Here is a 19,423-nt window from a genome sequence, read left to right on the forward strand (position 1 = left end):
ACACTGCTCCTCTAGATCCACACGATCTAAGCTGAGGGCTTCTGCAGGGGTTACAGAGATAACTCATGTTCCCATAATTGGCTGTGCTCAGATGTTTTGTTATGTTCGTGGAAATCTGAATGAATGAGACTCCCAATTTTTGTATTTTTCAACAGCGCTGCCCGCCTTGTGCTACTCAAATACATCTCGGGAACCCAGTGTGGAAACAGTTAGGGACGTTGGAGGTGAAGGACTGGAGACAGCGTCTGGTGGTTCCCCAGTAGAGCGTGTCCCTTCTCTGGAGCAGGGCCCGAGGTCACAAGGATTGGTGGAGGACCGCCTGCCCCCAAGTGCCCGTGCCCCTTTGAGCTGACACCCGAGCAGGTCTGGCTGGTAATAAAGCCCAGTGGGCCTAGACAGAAACGCTGCCCTAACCCGGAGGCCGCGGGGACAGACCGCTCTCTGGGCTGCACCCGCGGGAGCCGGCTCTCCCTCCGCCCGCCTCGGCCGCCCTCCCAGCCTGGGAGGAGCCTGCGGAAGGGGGGCCGGTGGGCGGGGTCAACCCGAGCACCGGGGCGCAGGGGCGGCCTGGGCGGGGCTCCGCGCGTCCCCGCCCCCGCGGCGCCGCTGTTCGCCCCGCTGGTGCTGATCCGCGCTCAGGCCTCCTGTCGCCGCCGAGCGCGCCTCGCGGCCGGACAGAGAGGCGCGGGCGCGCCCGGAAGCCTCGGCAAAGGCCCGGCCGGGCCGGCTATGCCTCCTGCTGCAGCGCTTCCCGCCGGCGCCCGCGCGCCCGCGGCCTCGGAGGCGCAGCCGGGCCCCGGGGAGGCCGCGCTGTGAGCGCCGGGCCCCGGCCGCCGCGCCGCGCAGGAGGCCCCAGGCCGCGCTCGCCGCCCTCCTCGCGCGGCGGCCCCGCCTCGGCTCCCCCGCAGCCGCCGGCCGCCATGGCCTCGGGCGCCCGGGGCAGCGCGGGCTCGGGGCGCGGGCGGCCGCCGCGGCACCGGGCGCTGCGCGGGCTGCTGCTGCTCTGCCTGTGGCTGCCGAGCGGCCGCGCGGCCGGCCCGCCCTCCCCGCCGCTGTCCGCGCTGCGCGCCCAGCTCGCGGGCGTGGAGCGGCTGCTGGAGGAGTTCCGGCGGCAGCTGCAGCGGGAGCGGCCGCCGGAGGAGCCGGAGCCGGAGCCGCGCGCTGGCGGCGGCCCCCGAGAGAGCTGCCCGGGCCCGGGCGGCGGCGGCGGCTACAGCGCCAGGCCGGACGCCATCCTCCGCACCCGGGACTCCCTGGCGGCCGGCGCCAGCTTCCTGAGTTCGCCGGCGGCCGTGCGCGACTGGCGGCAGTGCGTGGCGGCCTGCTGCGCCGAGCCGCGCTGCTCGGTGGCGGTGGTGGAGCGCCCCCGGCGGCCCGCGGCCCCGGCCGCCGCGCTGGGCTGCTACCTCTTCAACTGCACGGCGCGCGGCCGCAGCGTCTGCACGTTCGCGCCGCACCGCGGCTACAGCAGCTACAGCCTCCGCCGCGCCCGGGCCGGCGGGCTCCATGCCCCGGCCACCGGCGCCGCGGCCACCGCGCGGGCCCCGCCTCGGCCGGGTAAGCGCGCCGCTGAGGGCGGGCTGGGTCGGGCCCGCGCTGGGGGACGGGGCCAGACGCTTGGTCCTGCCGTCCTTGCACCTGTCGGATGGCTGCATCCGGGAGACGCGCCTAGGCAGGAGCGCGGGGCCCTTCTCAGCCAAGCTAGGAATAGAACACCCTCCCTCCCAGTTATCGTAGCTGCGGGCGTCCAGAAGAGTGGCTTTGATTTCTCAGTCTAGGGATGGTTTCTGAAAAATCCCAGTAGATCTGGCAGAGGCCAGCACGGTGGGCTGCTTCTGGAATTTTTCTGGGCTTGGGGATAGCGGCTGATCTGAGAGGATTCACGGAAATTCTATTTAAAGGAGAAAAGCTCAGAGCCAAAAAAAAAAAAAAAGCCCAAAAACGTTTATTTTGGTCTCAGATTTTTATAGGCGTGGTTTGTGTCAAGTAATTGCAAGAGCAAAATCTAGTTAGGTGCCAGATGCTCCTAACACACCCGTTTCTGAGCTTCTCTCTCATGACTCATAGTCCAACCTCTGCTTGCTTTCATCAGGCGAAAATGGGAAGGAGAAAGTGTCAGGCATTTTTGAAGTGGATCCAACTGATTCCTGTGAATTATTGTTCCCTTTTATAAACAGTAAAAAGGAGGGACTTGATTTTTATTGAAAATAAGGAAGTTTAAGGCACGTCTATTTTTGAAAAGAGTGACAAATGATACATTTCATTCAATGGTTTTACTTTCTGTGGGTGCTCAGAATGAGAATCAAGACACATACAGGAGGCTCAAAAAAAACTGTGGCAGTTGGAGACTAAGGTCACTATGGAATAAATCTTGATTGGGCCCATGGGTATTGAGCTCAGTGTGTGGGATTGCTCTCTGTTGCTGTTTGATGTATAACAACACAAGGGTGATGTCACAGCAAGATTAGAGGGGGTAGCCTCAGCCCCTTGGGGAATCTGGAGTCTCCATGACCTGCGGGTCCAGTGAGAAGGGTCTGGAACTCTGTGTCCACAATGGCCTGCCTCCCTACCCACCTCCAACCAGGAGGAGGCTCAGCACTCTTGTCAGGGGGCAGGCATCCAGAGGTCACCCTGTGACCATTCAGCCTTGAGGCAGACACAGGGAAGGACCTGACGTTTTCTCCCGGAGGGGAGCAGGAGGCCCTTTCACCTGGACCCCCACCAGCATCCCCGAGCCCACCCCATGGCTGTCACACACACATCCTTTCTCTCTGCCAGACAGGGACCCAAAAGTCCCAGCAGCAAAGAGACAAAGTCCCTTTCTCTTGTGACTGCATAGTGGGAAGAAACCGACATTGCGAAGGGAGTTTTCCTATAAACCAGAGAAAACCAAAAGGAAACCTAAGGAGACAAGAACATGCCCATAGAAATTAAAAAGGTTAGTTCACAGGGTCGACCCGGTGGCGCAGTGGTTAAGTTCACACGTTCCGCTTCGGCGGCCCGGGGTTCACCAGTTCAGATCCTGGGTGTGGACATGGCACCGCTTGGCACACCATGCTGTGGTAGGCGTCCCACATAGAAGGTAGAGGAAGATGGGCATGGATGTGAGCTCATGGCCAGTCTTCCTCAGCAAAAAGAGGAGGATTGGCAGCAGATGTTAGCTCAGGGCTAATCTTCCTCAAAAAGAAAAAAAATTCACTAGTAGAAGCTTCTGAGTCATTTTTTCCTTCTATCTCCTTTGCCCTTCCCTTCCCTAGGGGGAGTTTGTCTAGGAATTCAGTTTTGGAGATGGTCAGGGGGAAGACAGGTCACCACTGGGGTTGGTCCCCTTCTGGAAAAACACTGCCATGCTGGCACTTCTTCAGATCCCCAGCAACGGGGAACATGGGAGGGTGCAGCTCAGGCCCGGAGGCGCCCTCTTCCTGCTCTGCAGATGGGGCACAGGTTACCCTGTTCGCTGTCCTGTGTCCTGCTCTGCAGGTGGGGCACAGGTTACCCTGTTCACTGTCCTGTGTCCTGCTCTGCAGATGGGGCACAGGTTACCCTGTTCACTGTCCTGTGCTTTCCCTGCCCAGATGCTTGACCAGTTGAAGTTCTTTATGCTTCTGAGACCACTAAGATTTTCCTTGATGATTTTTCTTTTCTGGATCTTGTGACATGTGGAGTTAGAGGCTAAAGGAGCATGAAAATGGTCTAGAAAAGCTCTTGTAGAGAACTTGTTAGGGGTCCATTTGAGGTGTATAAAAGGATGAAGAAATAGTGAGGGGACAGGTGGGATGGGATAGTGCAAATTTATAGGGGAACCCACCAGCCCTGTTTATTGCCAACGGGTATTGAGTTTGGTGCTCAGCAGTGTTATAAGCTCCTTACACAGAGGAACTCCCTCTGTCCTCACAACGCTCAGAGATCTAGGTTCTGTTATCATCCCCAGGGTACTCAAAGGCGTGGTGAGAGAAAGTAACTTGTCTTGGGTCTCACAGCACAGGAGCCGTGGAGCTGCGTCAGGGGAGTTTGTTATGGAGCAGCTAGAATGCTTTCTCCAGCAGCGCCAGGAAACCTGGAAGCAGAGAAGAGGACGGTTGGGTTTCCCACAGTGGTACTGGCCAGGTGGCTGTCGGGGATGGTAGGAGAACGCGGGAATGAGTGGAGGATGCTGGAGAGAGGTGTGTTGGAATGACTGACTCTGCCTGCAGTGCTGTGCAGAGAGCAGGGCAGGGGGCTTGAGGTCCTGAGACCTGGGTTTGAGAGCCAGCTCCTCCACATACGGGTCCCTGCTAATCTCCTGGGACTTGAGTGCTCCCCTTGCCTTCCAGCCTGGGCTGTCGTGAGGATCGGGGTGGCCGTGCTTTGTGCATTATGAAGGTGGCACACATGTCCGTGATGTCATTACAGGACCCTGGTTGGGTCACATGGCTGCCTTGAGGGGTTGGGGACTGGGTGTCCCCATAAAACTGAAGGGCAGCAAGACGGAGGGAGTGAAGTGGTTAGGACCCCAGAGGAGCTAGAGAATATCATCTGCAAGGGCTCAAGGACAGAACCCTGATGTCGTTTCCACTGGATACCCAGCATGAAACCCAGGATCTCTGGGAGGACCTTGTGTAATTTGGGAAGTCAGGTCCCGCTCTGTGTCAGGGAAAATCAAAGCTGGTAGGCAGCGCCCTGCTTTCCCCACTGCAAAGCCACACACCGCCCCCCAGCCTCTCCCTCATCTCCTCCAAGCGCAGAGGAAGGAGTTGACTCCTGTTCAAGGCTGATCCCTCCGCATGTGCCTGACCAGTCTCCTCCTCCAAGGACCTTTCTCTCTCACATTTTCAACCTCTCACTTTGTGTTGTAAGTAAACATCACAAAAGAATGGCAACAATTACATTTCATAAATAATATTGAGATAACTGGTAGGAGTGTTAAGGAAAATATATTTAGACCTGCAGCTTTGACCACATTAATTTAATTCCAGATAGGTTAAAGAATTAAATAATTTTTTTAAAAATTAAGCCATAGGTTACTCCGTACGTAGGGAGACTTGAAGACAATAAACTTACTGTTACATATCTGGAGGGAAGACAACTTTCTAATCAATTACAGAGATCTCAGAGAGAAAGGATGGATTATGTACATGTTTTAAAAAAATGCTTTATGTCAAGAAATCAAGAGTGTGAGGAAATATGAGATTAAAAGTATTTATTGTATTAATAGAGTTTATGTGAATCAGTAGGAAAAACAAAAATAAATGGGCAAAGGATGTGACAAACAGTTCCCAGAAGAGGGTATTTAGGTGATAAACATGGAAGATGTTCAACCTTAGAAGTGATCAAAGAAATGCAAATAATGCTGAGTTATGCTTATTAAACCGGCAAAAGTAAGTTTCCTCTGATATTGGCATTCATGGAGAACTTAGTATAATCTTATATGGTCACTGGAAGTGTAAATTGGTACCACTCTTTTGGAAACCAATCAGAAAATATGTAGTCCATTAAAATAGTCATTCATTCTTCTGAGATATTTTTCTAGGAAAATGATCCATGTTAAAGAAAAAGTATGACCAAAAAAGTTTATTATGGTATTATTTATAATGATGAAAATGGGACAAAGTAAATCTCCAATAGTGGAGGTGAGGAAATTAAATGGCAACTGAGAAGTTTATGTAGTGACATGGACGATGCTAGCATATGTGAATAAATACCAATAAATAGAATATATTAATAAGTTAAATTCAGGTTGTAAATTTATTTTTACTGTACCTGGAATACACTTGGGGTGCCCCAAAGTGTAGTGAGAAGGGAGAGTCTTTCAGTTAGAAAGATCTGGGCTGACGTCTGAACTGGCAAATTTACCACGTGTGGCCTTAGCAACTCGGTTATCCTCTCTGACCCTGGCTTCCTCGGGAGTGTGATGCAGACGAAAACACCCACCTCAGAGACTTGTGCAAGCTGAGTGAAGCTATGGCTCACGAGCACTTAGCATGGAGCCTGGTACAAAGAAATCATCCGATAAATGGCAGCTGTTCATTATCATTATCGTCAGCTCATCTGGAGAAAGACTAGAACAGCACACACCCAAAATGGTGATAATCATATTGGGGTTGTGAATAATTTTTTCCCAAAGTGTTGCAATTAGGAGAAACAATTAAAAAAACACAAAAACAAACAAAAAACCACAGTGGATTTGGACCTGTAATATCTAAGCCTCTTCCCTTAGTCTGGGCCCACTTCCGTTTCCTGCCTTCAGGAGTCCCTTCTAACTTCTCAGCCTCAGCTGTCTCATTTGTGCCCACACGGTGCCGATCCAGATTCCAGAGCCTCTTCCTTGTGGTGAAGGCTCCGTTCACAGCCGTGTGCTGTATTCCGGTTAGTTAACAATACTGTTCCTCTCTGTATAAGATGCCGCCTTGATTTGCTCCATCAGAATTGAGAGGACTCTTATTTCGCCTCTGCAGAGCTCACCAAGTTGTTTAGTTTTCAAAAGAAATCTGTTTCCGTAGTACTTTACGTTGGATTATTATATTTTTATGATGAAACTTCAGAATTACGTTTATCTTGTTCTTCATCAGCAAGTCAAATATTTTTAAATGACAGGACACCTGTTTCCTCTTCTTGTCGTTTGTTTATTTTTAAGGCCTGTTTCTGGGTGGATAAGCTCTGGCTTATTTTAAAATACATTATACAGTGTCATTTGCCTGGCCTTGAACTGAGAGGAAATGTATCTGTCTTATTTCAAATACAACAGTGATCAATTTAGAGGATATGAGAATTTCACTGTGTCCAGAAATCATATCACACAGCTCACCAAAGAAAAGTAAGTGACTAAAACAATGATTCTTTTTCCTCCAGGAGGGGCAGGATTAATTAGTTTTATAATATGTGGGCTATTTCAGAGCTTCCTTGATTTTTTCCATCTTAAATCTTTGGGGTTAAATCTTTGAGGGCTTAAAATAAATATTATTAGCATTTTTTGCTGTTTATGTTATATGGATATATTTTAGTTTATCTACTTAAAAATATTTTAAAATAAATTTTAATGCAAATTGCTGCTAACTTTAGTGTATTACTGCTGAATTATAAGACGCTTTCCAGAATTATAAGTGGTAAACCATTGTGTGGGAAGCAATGAACCTTCCAGAACCAAAGGAAAGTTCTCTATAAAAGGCCTATTATTAATGCAACTGTCACATCTCCCCTTACCTGGAAGAAGCAGAACAAAGACGTCAGCCCTGGATCTTTCCAGAGGTGGAGAAAGGCAGAATAAATTTTTTCTCAGGCAGGGGGTTACTTATGTGGCTTATTTAAATCCAAGTTACTAGTCCTCGTTGTTTAAATGACTGTAAAAATGGGCCCCATCTTCTCAATAGACGTGTGCTCTTTGGCAACGTCAAGTGTGCTTATTCCTGGCCAGGTGCTCACAAAACAAGTCTTCTCTCTCCGAGGCTGCAGCAGCCTCTTCCTTCAGGAAAGCCCCTGCTCTGAGAGCTGCGAGCCCCTCAGTGCGCTCTCTGCTGTTGGCCCTTGAGGGCATCGCTGGGGGAGAGCCGGGGCTGGACGGGGGTCTCTGAGCATCAGGAGGGTAATGGTGACATGTTGGAGGATTTTTCTTAAGCAGGGGAATGACCCAATCAGATTACATTCCAGAAGAGTCCTTGTAGCTGCAGCAACACCCTTTGTTGTCTTTGTTAATGAGAAACTGGTGGGACTGCAGCCGCCCCAACCTCAGGCCCTGGCCGTCTGGGTTGGCCCTTGGAGGTTTGCTCAGGAGGCAGCTTGGGCTGCGGAAGAAGAGAGACCATTCCTTAGCGACATCGACATCGTTCAGAGTGAGCGGAGGCAGGGCAAGTCCAGGCCAGCGTCTGGACCAGAGCTTTGCGCTGGAGGAGGGAAGAGACAGTGGGTGTCGAGAAGGATGTATTACAAGAATGTAGAGAATTTTTCCCAATCATATTACCAAGTTTCTTTAAGTTATGTGTGCACTCTTAGATAAGTTTACTAATAAGAAGCTTAAATCAATTAAAATATTCACAACTCTGCTCTTGGCAGTGGTGTCTGTACGCAGCTTCTCCCGCCGGTCATCACCAAAGCAGCTGTCAGTCAAGTATTAACGTTTCAGTGCACAGGGCAGCCTTGAATTACTTAGTACCATTCTAGGTCCGAGGTCAATACATGTGTGTTTTGCTGTTGCAGGATATCTCAGACACTCAGTGTGCCAGCTTCTGTTATAAAAACTGTTATTAGAAGTTGTAAACCTCTTCTGTTTTCCTAGATGAAAAGTTAGATTCCAGAGAATTTCTCTATGGACTTTGTTTTGTATGAATCCAAGGACTTGCCTTAACTTTCCAAACTGAATTTATTTCCAATCCTTTGGACAGTTTTTGTCACTCTTATTTTAAAAACGTGATAGTAAGAAAAAGAGAAAATCTGTATCAGAGGTGAACTTCTTTTTCTTTTTAAAGTTTGTTTCAAAAATTCTTTTCTTTTTTTGATAAATTCATATAATAGGACTTTGAACTTAAGTCATTTATAAATTAAGTGAAAATTTCACCGTAGAGAGTAAAACTCCTTCTCCACATTGGAGGGCCTGGTGTTCTCTCCGGTTTCCACAACTTTGTCCTGGCCACTGCTGACAGCTCCCTCTTCTGCATGCGTTGTAGCCAAATTCCATATTCATAATCTGTTGCTATTTTATTTTCTGTTACGTAACCAATGAGAAAATAACCTTCAGTCGCTATACATTCCCTCAGCAGCACTTGCTGGGCTACACCTATTCTAGCAACAAGATACTTCTCTTAATAAATCAGAAAAGAATAGGGAATAATCTCTCCTGAGAATTATTTATTTCCTTTGACAGAAAACGATGAGCCTCCACTTAGCAAGGCCGGGCAGGATGTGGTTTTGCATCTGCCCGCGGACGGGGTGATTCTGGATGGCCGCGAGAGCACAGATGACCACGCCATCGTCCAGTATGAGTGGACCCTGCTGCACGGTGACCCGTCAGTGGAGATGAAGGTAAGTCAGTCGTCACTGTAACGGAAAGGAGTGTTTCAGTGGAGCGGTCTTTCATAGTGTCTTTCCACTTACGTTTCCACAGCGTCTGTCAGCCAGCAGAAGAGGTATGAAATGGAGAAAGTATAGAAGTGACTGTCCAAAAAATGGTTTATTCTATAATTTACTTTTCTGCTGAGTAAACAGGGATCCTGATCATTTGGTTTGAAGCTTCCCCTCGTTCTTGCTGCTTTTCTGTTGGCTTCTCCAGAATCCAAAAACACTTCAAGGAAAAAGCTCATGCTTTGTTATAATGACTCAGATTACTTTTATTTTTGGCTTTTTTATTGTTTTATTCAGTCATATTGGCTTATAACACTGTGTAGATTTCAGGTGTATATTATTATATTTCGGCTTCTGTATAGACCGCGTCACGTTTACCACCAGTAGTCTCGTTTTTATGTCACCATACACACGTGCCCCTTTACTCCTTTCACCCTCCCCTCAACATCATCCCCTCTGGTAACCACCAGCAGATTACTTTTTAAAAATTTATCCCTTCTTTTCTTAGTTCAAGATCCAGGTAGAAAATGTGAAAAATACAAAGGAGTATAAAGAGGAAAATAACAAGAGTGAATTCATTCTTCACATGATCCAGAAAGCAACCTGGCAGTTAGGGCTGCCTGAGATAATTGAGTCAATAAGTTGGGAGGGGGGTGGCATCGAGTGCTTCTATTCAGGTGCTGGGCACTGGTCCTCATCAGGCTCATCTGGGCTGGGCTGGGCTTGCCTCAGGTGGAGGGAGCTGCTTGTCAGTGGCCGCCTACACACAGGAAGTCTCTTTTTAATTGAGATGTAATTGACAGATAACATTATATTAGTTTCAGGTGCAGAACATAATGATTTGATATTTGTATATATTGTGAAATGATCACAAGTCCAGTTAACATCTGTCAACACCCATTGTGGCAAACTTTTTTCTTATGAGAACTTTTAAGATCTACTGTCTTAGCAACTTTCAAATATACAGCACAGTATTATTAACTATAGTCTCCATGCTGTGCATTGCATCTCATGACTTATTTATCTTATAACTGGGAGTTTGTACCTTTTGACCCCTTCACCCATTTTGCCCCCAGCACCCCCCACCAACATCTAGTGACCACCAGCCTGTTCTCTGTATCTGTGAGTCTAGGGTTTTCTTTTTTTAAGATTCCACGTATAAGTGAGATCATATAGTATTTGTCTTTCTCTGTCTGACTTATTTCACTTAACATAATACCCTGATGGTCCATCCATGTTGCTCCAAATGGTAAGATTTCCATCCTTTTTATGGCTGAATAAAATTCCATTGCGTGTGTCTGTGTGTTCGTGTGTGTGTAGTACATTTTCTTTATCCATTCATCCATCGATGGGCACTTAGTTGTTCCCATGTCTTGGCTATTGTAAATAATGCTGCAATATATGGGGGGGGGCTGCAATATTTTTTTTTGAGTTAGTGTTTTTGTTTCTTTTGGATAAATGCCCGGAAGTGGAATTGCTGGATCAGCACAGTTGGTCTTGAGTCGTGAGGCAAGTGGCTTTTTATTAATCCGGTCAGGACCCTGTCTAGCTAGGAGTATTTTCTGGCTGAGGCGGATACACTTCGTCCAGACCACTTCGGCTGGAGGAGGTGGACTGGCCTGTGCTGGTTTGCGAGGGCTGCCATAACAAAGCACCACGGACGGGGTGGCTCACACAACAGACATTTCTCACAGTTCCAGAGACGAGGACACCAAGATCAAGGTTCCAGCAGGGCTGGCTTCTTCTAAGGCCTCTGTCCTTGGCTTGTAGTTGGCTGTCTTCTCCCTCCTGTGTCTTCGCAGGGTCTCCCCTCGTGGGGACGCACTGATTTATATTCTATTATACAGAATCAGCTAGGCCCTCAAGACTGATTCTAGTACGTTGATTTACTCAGTGACTGTATAGTCTCAGAATGGGACTGGACCCGTGGTCAGCATCTTACCCATCCTCCCATCCACGTAAGAGCCCTTCTCTCACCTCCCCTCCAGGGATCATCCACTCTCTGCTGGATATCTCCAGAGACGAAAGCTCACTATTTCACGTCATGTCCGATGACATCTTTAACCAGCTCTCAGTGTTAGGCAAACAGGATGTGCCTCACTGTTCCTTCTGTGCGTTGGTGCAGGGTCTTCTCTTTGGAAAAGCACTGAGCACACCTCTTTATTCTCTGTAACAGCCTCTTAAGTCTTTGAAGACAATGAAGGTCCCCACTTGGCGTGTGCCTCTCAGAACTCAGCACTCCCATTCTTTCAGATGCTCCTCATGTGAATTGATTTTCAGACCATCACAGCCACCATCCAGCCTCTTGGGATTTTCTCAGATTCCTCCAAGCCCTTCTTAAAGTCTGACACCCTAAGTGAACCCCATACATGAACTGTGGTTCTTCCTGACACAGACTGTTACCGCCTGTGATCCAGACATTGTCTCTACTTCTATTTATGAAGCTTAATTTACATAAATTCTTTTAGTGGCTGCATCACACGATAGATTCATGTTGAGTATTCCGTTAGCAGGATTACCTGAAACCTGCTCATCCTTCTACACGAACCGCTGCCCTGATGGCCTCCCCAGCCCGTGTTTGTGAATTGATTATTGAACCCAGCTCAGGACCTTATATTTATCCTTTTCACATCTCAGCTTTTTGGTTTTCATCTGCAACAGAAATAATTTTGAACCTTGAGTGTCGTCCATCATATTTATCATCTTTCAATGTTTTATGTCAGCTGCAAAAATAATACCTTTATTGCAATCTTTGAGAACTAAGGTTGATCAGGAAAGGTGCATGGGCAAGCCCTTGCTCGTACCACGAGAGAGCTCCGCTGAGATGGACACTGGCTGTTAAGGGGCACTTCTGGGATCTATTTGTTCAGGCAGCTGCAAATCTGCCTCTGTTATCGTCTACTTTCGTGTTTGCTTCTAACAGCTTTCTTCTGACAATGGTGAATTGCATATATGAATGCTGAATTAACATAGTGATGATAATTCAGTGTTTAGTTTATTGAAGATATTTATAAAGGAATAACAAAATGAGGCACTTCTTATAGGCTCTGGGGGCTGACTGCTGTGCCGTCAAGAGGAAAATCTGGACCAGTTCCCCAGCCAAGTGTATCATTACAATGACAGATAGACCTAAAGTTCTATAATGGCAGATGGGGGAGTGCCTACCCCATCATCTAAGTGACCAAGTCTGCAGTGGGAGAGCCGTTTGCTACCAAACAGTGACTATCTTATAACGGTGTCCATTCATGGACGGCCCCTGAAGTCAACTCTCATCCTGCCATGACTTCATCATGATAATAGCCGTCATTGGTGGAGCACCCACTCAGCGCCGGGCAATGCAGACACACCTGTAATCCTCAGAACCACCTCACAAGGAGGCTCATCCCCATTTCTGGATTAAGATTGTCGGAAGAAACTGTGAAAGAACTTGAAATGGCAAGAGATGACTGAGAGCCTTTCAGCGGGATGCTGGGGCTGTCGGGCAGATCCTTCAGGGTTAACATTTATAAGTGATAGAAAACCGATAGTAATGCAAGTGATTCTTGTCCATGGAAATGCAACTAATTTTTTCATATAGAGATGCAATTGATTTCCACCCTGTAGAAAAGAGGATTTCAAACATGACACTTTAGTGCCCATAGATATTAATCTGTTAATAAATTCATCTTGGTACCTAACAGGTACTAATAGCAAATTGTTTCAATTTTCCATCTACCAGCAACTTCATTTCAGCATTCACGACTGCTTATATGTCTGTTCCTCAGATTCTCTTTTGAATCAATGGAACACGTTGTTGGTTCTCTCTTTAATTAATGAATTAAATGCTATCTTTGACACTTGTCCATATTATATTTGTGTGAGAGTCATGGTTTTAGCATTTTGAGGATTTTCCTTTAACGATAATTAACAACTGTGTGGCTGTCTGGGTGATATTCCCTCAGAGATCCTCCCCAGGAAGCCACACCCCAAACACCCCCTCCCTGTGCTCACCAGGGCCCTGAACGCTTTAGCAGGAACGCAACCTCTCCCTCCTCTGGTGCCTACAAAGGCGCAGCCCGTCAGAGTCTGCGCTGAGTCTAAACAGGACTTGAAGAGCAGTTTCCGACGCTGAAAAGCCAGCGGCCAGGTATTTCCTGGCAGCGAGAGCAAAAGCAGGAAGACAGAGGGAGAAGGGAACAGCCCCACACCCAACGGTCCCAGAACAAACCTGAGCCTCCTCAGTTTCAGCAAGACCTGTGCGCCTCAGTGATTCCATCCACCCGAAGCTTTGGATAAAGGACAGGAAGGAAGGGTGGCCACAGGGCCTTTGCATCCGCCAGGGCTGCAGATCTCCCAAGCAATCCACAGGGATAAGTTGGTGCACACGCGTGAATCTTCCACTGTGGTTTTGAGGATTTCTTTATAACCATCTTGCTTCAAGAATGAAAGAGTGACGTCAGGAAGAAAAAACAGTGAATCCTAGGACTTGTTGCCCCAATTAATCAGGAAGACACGTGAGAGCATGAGTGAGTGATAATTCACACCTGTTGTGTTTCAATGTTGACCGTGAGCCTGAGTGTAGACGACTCTCACTGAAGCACGAAATCTCTTTACACAATAGCTCTCGGTCCCGAATATTTCACTGCATCTTTTCTTTAAGGAAATTACTTATAAGGAAATGTTAAAAAGTAATCTCCCTGGGAAATAAGTACAAATCTCATGAAAAATAAATCTGGGTTAGTTGAGGTATTATGGATCCATCCCCATAGGAGCAGAAGCTGTGAAGTCCTTTTCCTTTTCAAAAACAAACACTCACCTTCCAGTCGGTGGATGTACAGCCCGGTAGGGCCCTGTAGCCCGGCTGCCGGCAGTCAGCAGGATTTCCGGGTCGTCCTGGGTTTAGAGGGGACTCACTCTCACTCTCCCTTCAAAGGTCCGGGGGTTTCCACTGTTGAGGGGGAGCTTCCAGAGGCTTTAAGAACTTGTTTGTTGTTGTGAGGAAGCGTCCTGCCTTTTCAGACCACAGCGGCGGCTGGCTTGTGTGTCAGCCGTGCCTGGGCTCCTTCTGAGAAACGCTTCTGGAACAAGGACGGGACGGCCTCCCTCCGCCGGGCGGGAGGTGGATTCTGCAGGGACTGTGCGCGCGGACTTGGGATCAGAGGGGCTGCCTGCAAACCTACTTCCGCCAATTCCCCAGCAGGGCGAATGCAGGAAAAGGACTTCATCTGGGAGCCTCAGCTTCCTCAGCTGTGAAGAGGATCACGCCCTGATAGGGTTCCCCTGGGGGCTGAAAGGGGAAAATGCAGATAAAGCCCTTAGCACCTTGCAGAGCACAAAGGAGCCCTTAGGAGAGGGGACTTCTGCGGTGCGTTCTCAGCACCTGGGGACGTAGAGTATCTGTGGGGTCTCTCTGACCAGTAGTGCAACTGAACTGCAGTCAGAAGCGATTTGCTCCCTTGTCTATAAACAAACGAACGAAGAATTGTGAGGCCTCCGCACGGCAAGGAGCACGGAGTGAGGCCCTGGGAGGAGTTCGCAGGGGACATTGTCCTCGGGTCTCGTGACTCCGGCTGAGGGGACTGGACGGGCCCCTATTATCAATCGCAGCGAGGAGAAGGTGGCGAGGCGACAAGGGGGTGTAGACGAAGTGCCCTGGAGTTCAGAGGAGGGAGGGATTGTCATCTGGCTGAGGGAGTCGGAGAAGACTGCAGATGAGGCCCTGAGCTCACGTCTGTGCTCTTGATGTGTGACCGTAGGACTCGTCTCACTATACGGACATGGAAATTTCAGATTGAAAATGTCCACATGTTGTAGTAGGATAGTTGTGGCCATGTCTGAGGGCGTGCAAGTTCAGTGTGTGTTCTCTGATGACGGGGTCATGGAATCAGGGTCCATTTAGAATGAGAATCCGGTTTGGCTTTCCCCAGAGGACAGTGTCCATTGGTCCAGTGGTCTGTGCTTTTACATACTTCTTTTTCTTTTACATACTTTTACAAACTCCCCTGGTTTGGAAAGAAGGGCAGGGCAGTAGGAGAAGAAACCAGAGGGAAGCAGTGCTGGTCTTTGGTCTACAGAAATTCTGCGTTACGGCCTGGTACCAAGACAATTGGCTCATGTTCTCAGGGAATGTTGTCCTGCTCTGGGAGCAATGAGATCTCTTGTCTTATCCTTTCTTTTCTCCTGCTCTAACTCTCTCTCCATCTTCTTTCCTGTGATTTGTCATTCTACTCAGCCTCTTGTGCATTCATCCATCAAACATTCTTTTTTTTTTTTTAAAGATTGGCACCTGGGCTAACAACTGTTGCCAATTTTTTTTTTCTGCTTTATCTCCCCAACCCCCCCCCCCCGTACATAGTTGTATATCTTAGTTGCATCTCATCAAACATTCTTTGAGCTTCTAGTCTAAGAGCTCACGTGCTGCTGGAGGTAAGAAGATGAAGAAGATTCCTTGTGAATAGCTTTGACGCAGGATGTAGGGAGTGGAGTCCCTGTGAAATGCCTGAAAGGTGGGCTCCTTCCTGTATTTCTTCTGTTTCTGTTTCTATATATGTCCCTACACGCTGTTAGGAGCCGAGTGGGCCCCACTCCTTTGCTTTTACAAGCTGCTTCTTCACACTTCTAACTCTTCTTCGTATGAAGCAGCTTGCTTGTATCTAAAAGCATTTTTAAATTTCAGTATAAAAAATAATTCTCTAATTGGGTTGAGTTAGAGGCATAAAAGGGAAATCAGGGCAGAGTAGGGAAAACTGGTGGTAAACACATTCTGAAGCAGTGACACAGAAGTAGAATTTGTTGGGCCATAGAGGGAAGAATAAGTTCCCTTTTTCCCTCTGTTCTCTACTGTAGAGGCTTCTAATCCTGGCTAATTCTGTAGGTGGCCCACTGTCTCCATGGTATCTTTTGAGAGGATTTGAAGAATAAGAGAAAGGCCGAGTCCAAAAATCTCTCTCCCTTTGATTCCTGAAATCTCAAGATTGGCAATTTAATTCTGTCTTAATTACCGCCTTCTTTGTTCCTCTTGTTTTTGAAAATGATCCTCCTCTGGGCAGCACATTCTAAGACAAATCCCCAACTCTTGAGGACACTCCCTTAAAATCACCTTCATCCAGAGCTGAGAAAGATGGGCGAATCCGAGTTCTGTTCTTGTAGATATGACCTAACTCCATCAGGTGACCACGTATAACTGGGAAAGTACAGACTGTTGGATTCATTGTGCTCTGGCTTCATAAGTCTCCATTACCTGCATCTCTATCTCAGTCCTAAGGCCACACTCAACGTCCCCCGCCACAGGCACCTTATGAGTCCCCACTCTGATCAACCCCACCCTCTCCTCTCGTATACCCGGGCAGTGAACTCCAGGCTGCTGCCCTCAGGAGTCTCAGGGTTTCTGTCTGCACTCAGGCCGACCAGCTGGGACAGGCTTCTCTCTCTCATGGAACCTTATTCAAGGCTGCAGGGCTGACGTCAACACATTCCAGTAAGGTCATCATCTGCTACCATGTTCCCCTGTGTTCCTGTCTAAGTCCCAAGAAGCAACAAATGGTGGTGTAACCTATGGCATTGCTGCCACCTAGCAAGGCCTGCCAGACTCTGAGCCAGAGCTGGAGAGGGTGAGAGCTGCCCTCCCAGCTTGACTTGGGCAGATCCGTGATTTATGACCTGCCCTTTGTGCTATCACTGGCTCCCCTTGGTTCAGCCTCGCACCCCTGTGGCCATAGGGAGAGGTCATAACTGCCCCTTGCCTTACAACCACATGGACAGAGGTGGGAGGGAAGGTCTCCAGAAGAAAGGGGTGCCAGGCTGCAATCCCACCAGAGCTCAGGTCTCCTGACCACTGTAGAGACTCAGCAAGAGACAGGATGGGCTCCAAGTGGGGTGGTAACAGGGGATGTGATGAGAAGTGGTCAAATCCTGGATGTATTTTTAAAGTAGAGCCGACGGGATTTCCCAATCAATGGGATGTGCAATGGGAAAGAAAAGAGGGGTTAAATGTGACCCCGAGGTCCCAAACCGCAGTTCTCATCTCATTTTAAATGTCACTCATCAGAATCTCTGATTTTCTCTGATTGTTCTCAGACTGACGCCACTTTCATCTCAGGACAGTCTTGTTTCTAAGGATCAGTTGCTCACTCCAGACTCTTTGAAAGTTACGTTACTGTCTTTAGCTTTCTCTCTGCTGGCCTTGTGCGTAGTGTTTCAGAACTCACATCGTCACCCCTGTTAGAGATTCTCTGGGTGGGGTTGAGCCTGAAGATGACATAACAGAGTGGCCGTGAATACAGCTTACCATCTCTCTGAAATGAACAAAGGACAGCGCCTTCTTTGCCAGCTCTCCAGCTTAAAGCTTTTGTGACAAATGTGTTGGGACAGCCTGTAGACGGTTTCACAATGGAGGTCTCAGTCTGTCACTGTCTCAGTGAGTGGAAGTCACTTTACTGAGGTTTCGTTTCCCTGTCTCTGAAAACACAGGCTCACATTGAGCCAGCCCTAATGGCCTAGTGGTTAAAGTTCGGCGCTCACTGCTTTGGTGGCCAGGATTCACTTCCCAGTGGCAGAATGACACCGCTCATCAGTCAGTAGCCATGCTGTGGCAGCAGCTCACATAGAAGAATAAAAGGCCCTACAACTAGAATATACAACTATGCTCTGGGGCTTTGGGGAGGGAAAAATGAGGAAGATTGGCAACGGATGTTAGCTCAGGGTGAATCTTCCTCAACAAAAAAAAAAAGTAAAAACAGGGTCATGCCCTTCAGTTTGAGATGAGAATCAACCAACGGAGACAGTGGGTATATTTAAGCATTTATTATCTTAAGCTCTTTTTATATCTTAAAAAAATAAAATTTAATTTTATATTTATAGCATATTAAATTTAAGCCCAATATTAATCTCTTTTTACGTAGTTATCTCATTTGATCCATATAAGGTAGGTGCTATTATTACTTGCATTTTACAGAAGAAAAAACTGAGGCTCAGATAGGTTCATTGACTCGTCCAGGGTCACACAGCTGGTACATGGTAAGGCTGGTGTTCAGACCCAGGTCTGTGGACGCCAGACTCTGTGCTCTTAACCACTCCACCCACGTTTCTTCCAGTGTGAGCAGTGGGTCACCTGGGGGTGCTTGTTAGGTGTAGATTCCCAGATCCCACTCTCCAGACCCTGGGACTCAGACTCTGAGGCTGGGACCCGGAGATCCGTCCCTTATCAGGAGCTCTGGGTGATTACTGAGCAGCCTGAAGTGTGACGACCACTGTGTCTCATTACTTTGCCTCTAATGTTTGTTTAGCATCCTGCTTGTGTGTGTGTGGAGGACTGACAAATCCTCCAAGCCAGGTGGTGTGTAGAGTCCAAATTCTAGGATTTCGTAAATACAAACAAGCAGATGATAGTTACAATACAGCATCTCTCTGTACTTTCAAGTTAATACATCAACGTAATAAAATGCATAATGGTCAGAAATTGTTTGTAGAGAATAGTGTCCTGTCTAGTTCATTTAAACATACGGGAATTTTTTTAAAAACAGGATGCTAAGTAGTTAATAGTATCATTGGGAGGGCTGAAAAACCAGTCTTTAGAGTGAGCATCCAGAAATGACTCCCAAAATCACACCACAGAACTGGGCCTCATGAGCTATTGCTCATGTCGTGGTCGGGAAGCTGCCTGCAAAGCAGCTTGAGGAGAGCAGGGATGCAGAGGGAGCCCGGGCTCAGGAGTGAGCAGAAGGGAAGCCCATGAGGGTGATCAGCAAGGAGGTTGTTCTCGGACCCAGAAACAGAAGCCAGGGAAGAAGAGGGTTCCAGAAGACGGGAGGGGCCAACGTTGTCAAATACAATGACAGGCCAATGGGAAAAAAAAGACAAGACTAATAAGTACTGTTGAACTTGATGACTAAGTGACTTTCTCTGGGTCAGTTGGTGACTTTTAACAGCACAGTTTCAGGGGAATGTTAGAAAGAAGCCAGACGGGTCGAATAAGGAATAAATGGGAAATGAGCAGATGAACCAGCCCGTGCCCCATGAACAACCCTTTGAAGAAGTTAAGTTGAAATGGAGAGGAAAGAAGATTGTAGCTGGAGAAGATCTGGGGGTGCAGGGAGCTTTTAATTTCTTGTTTTGTCTGTTTGTTAGGTCAAGAGAAACTTGCACATAGCAGTAGCGGAGAAATTGATTGACGGGTCAGTGTTCTGAAGGTCAGAGAGGGAGAGGGGTCAAGGACTAGATGGAGGGGTTGGCCTGGAGTGCAAGAGCGACAGCTCCTCTAGGGCTGGAGGGAGGGAGGTGACGATGGGTACAGATACAGGTCCATCCCCAAGGTCGGGTGAGTGATGACCATAATTATGGTCCTGATTTTCTTCTGGAAGTTGACCAGGTCCCCTGCTGAGAAGGAAGGGAGGGGCCCTTGGGTGTGGAGCTTGGA

General features: G+C 48.2%; 1 protein-coding gene across 2 annotated transcripts in view; it reads left to right on the top strand.

The window, feature by feature from the left end:
• Window positions 1-786: 786 nt before the first annotated feature.
• LRP11 (LDL receptor related protein 11) overlaps window positions 787-19,423 on the top strand; it is a 39,904-nt gene continuing 21,267 nt past the window's right edge. The window contains exons 1-2 of one of the 2 annotated variants that reach the window (XM_070256398.1): window positions 787-1,557; window positions 8,834-8,991. In XM_070256398.1, the coding sequence (XP_070112499.1) occupies window positions 921-1,557; window positions 8,834-8,991 (795 nt within the window). In that variant the 5' untranslated portion in view covers window positions 787-920. The remainder of the gene's footprint in view (window positions 1,558-8,833; window positions 8,992-19,423) is intronic. The other variant, XM_023633003.2, reaches the window with a different exon arrangement.

The sequence above is a fragment of the Equus caballus genome, chromosome 31 (genome assembly GCF_041296265.1).
Source record: "Equus caballus isolate H_3958 breed thoroughbred chromosome 31, TB-T2T, whole genome shotgun sequence".
Lineage (NCBI taxonomy): Eukaryota > Metazoa > Chordata > Mammalia > Perissodactyla > Equidae > Equus > Equus caballus.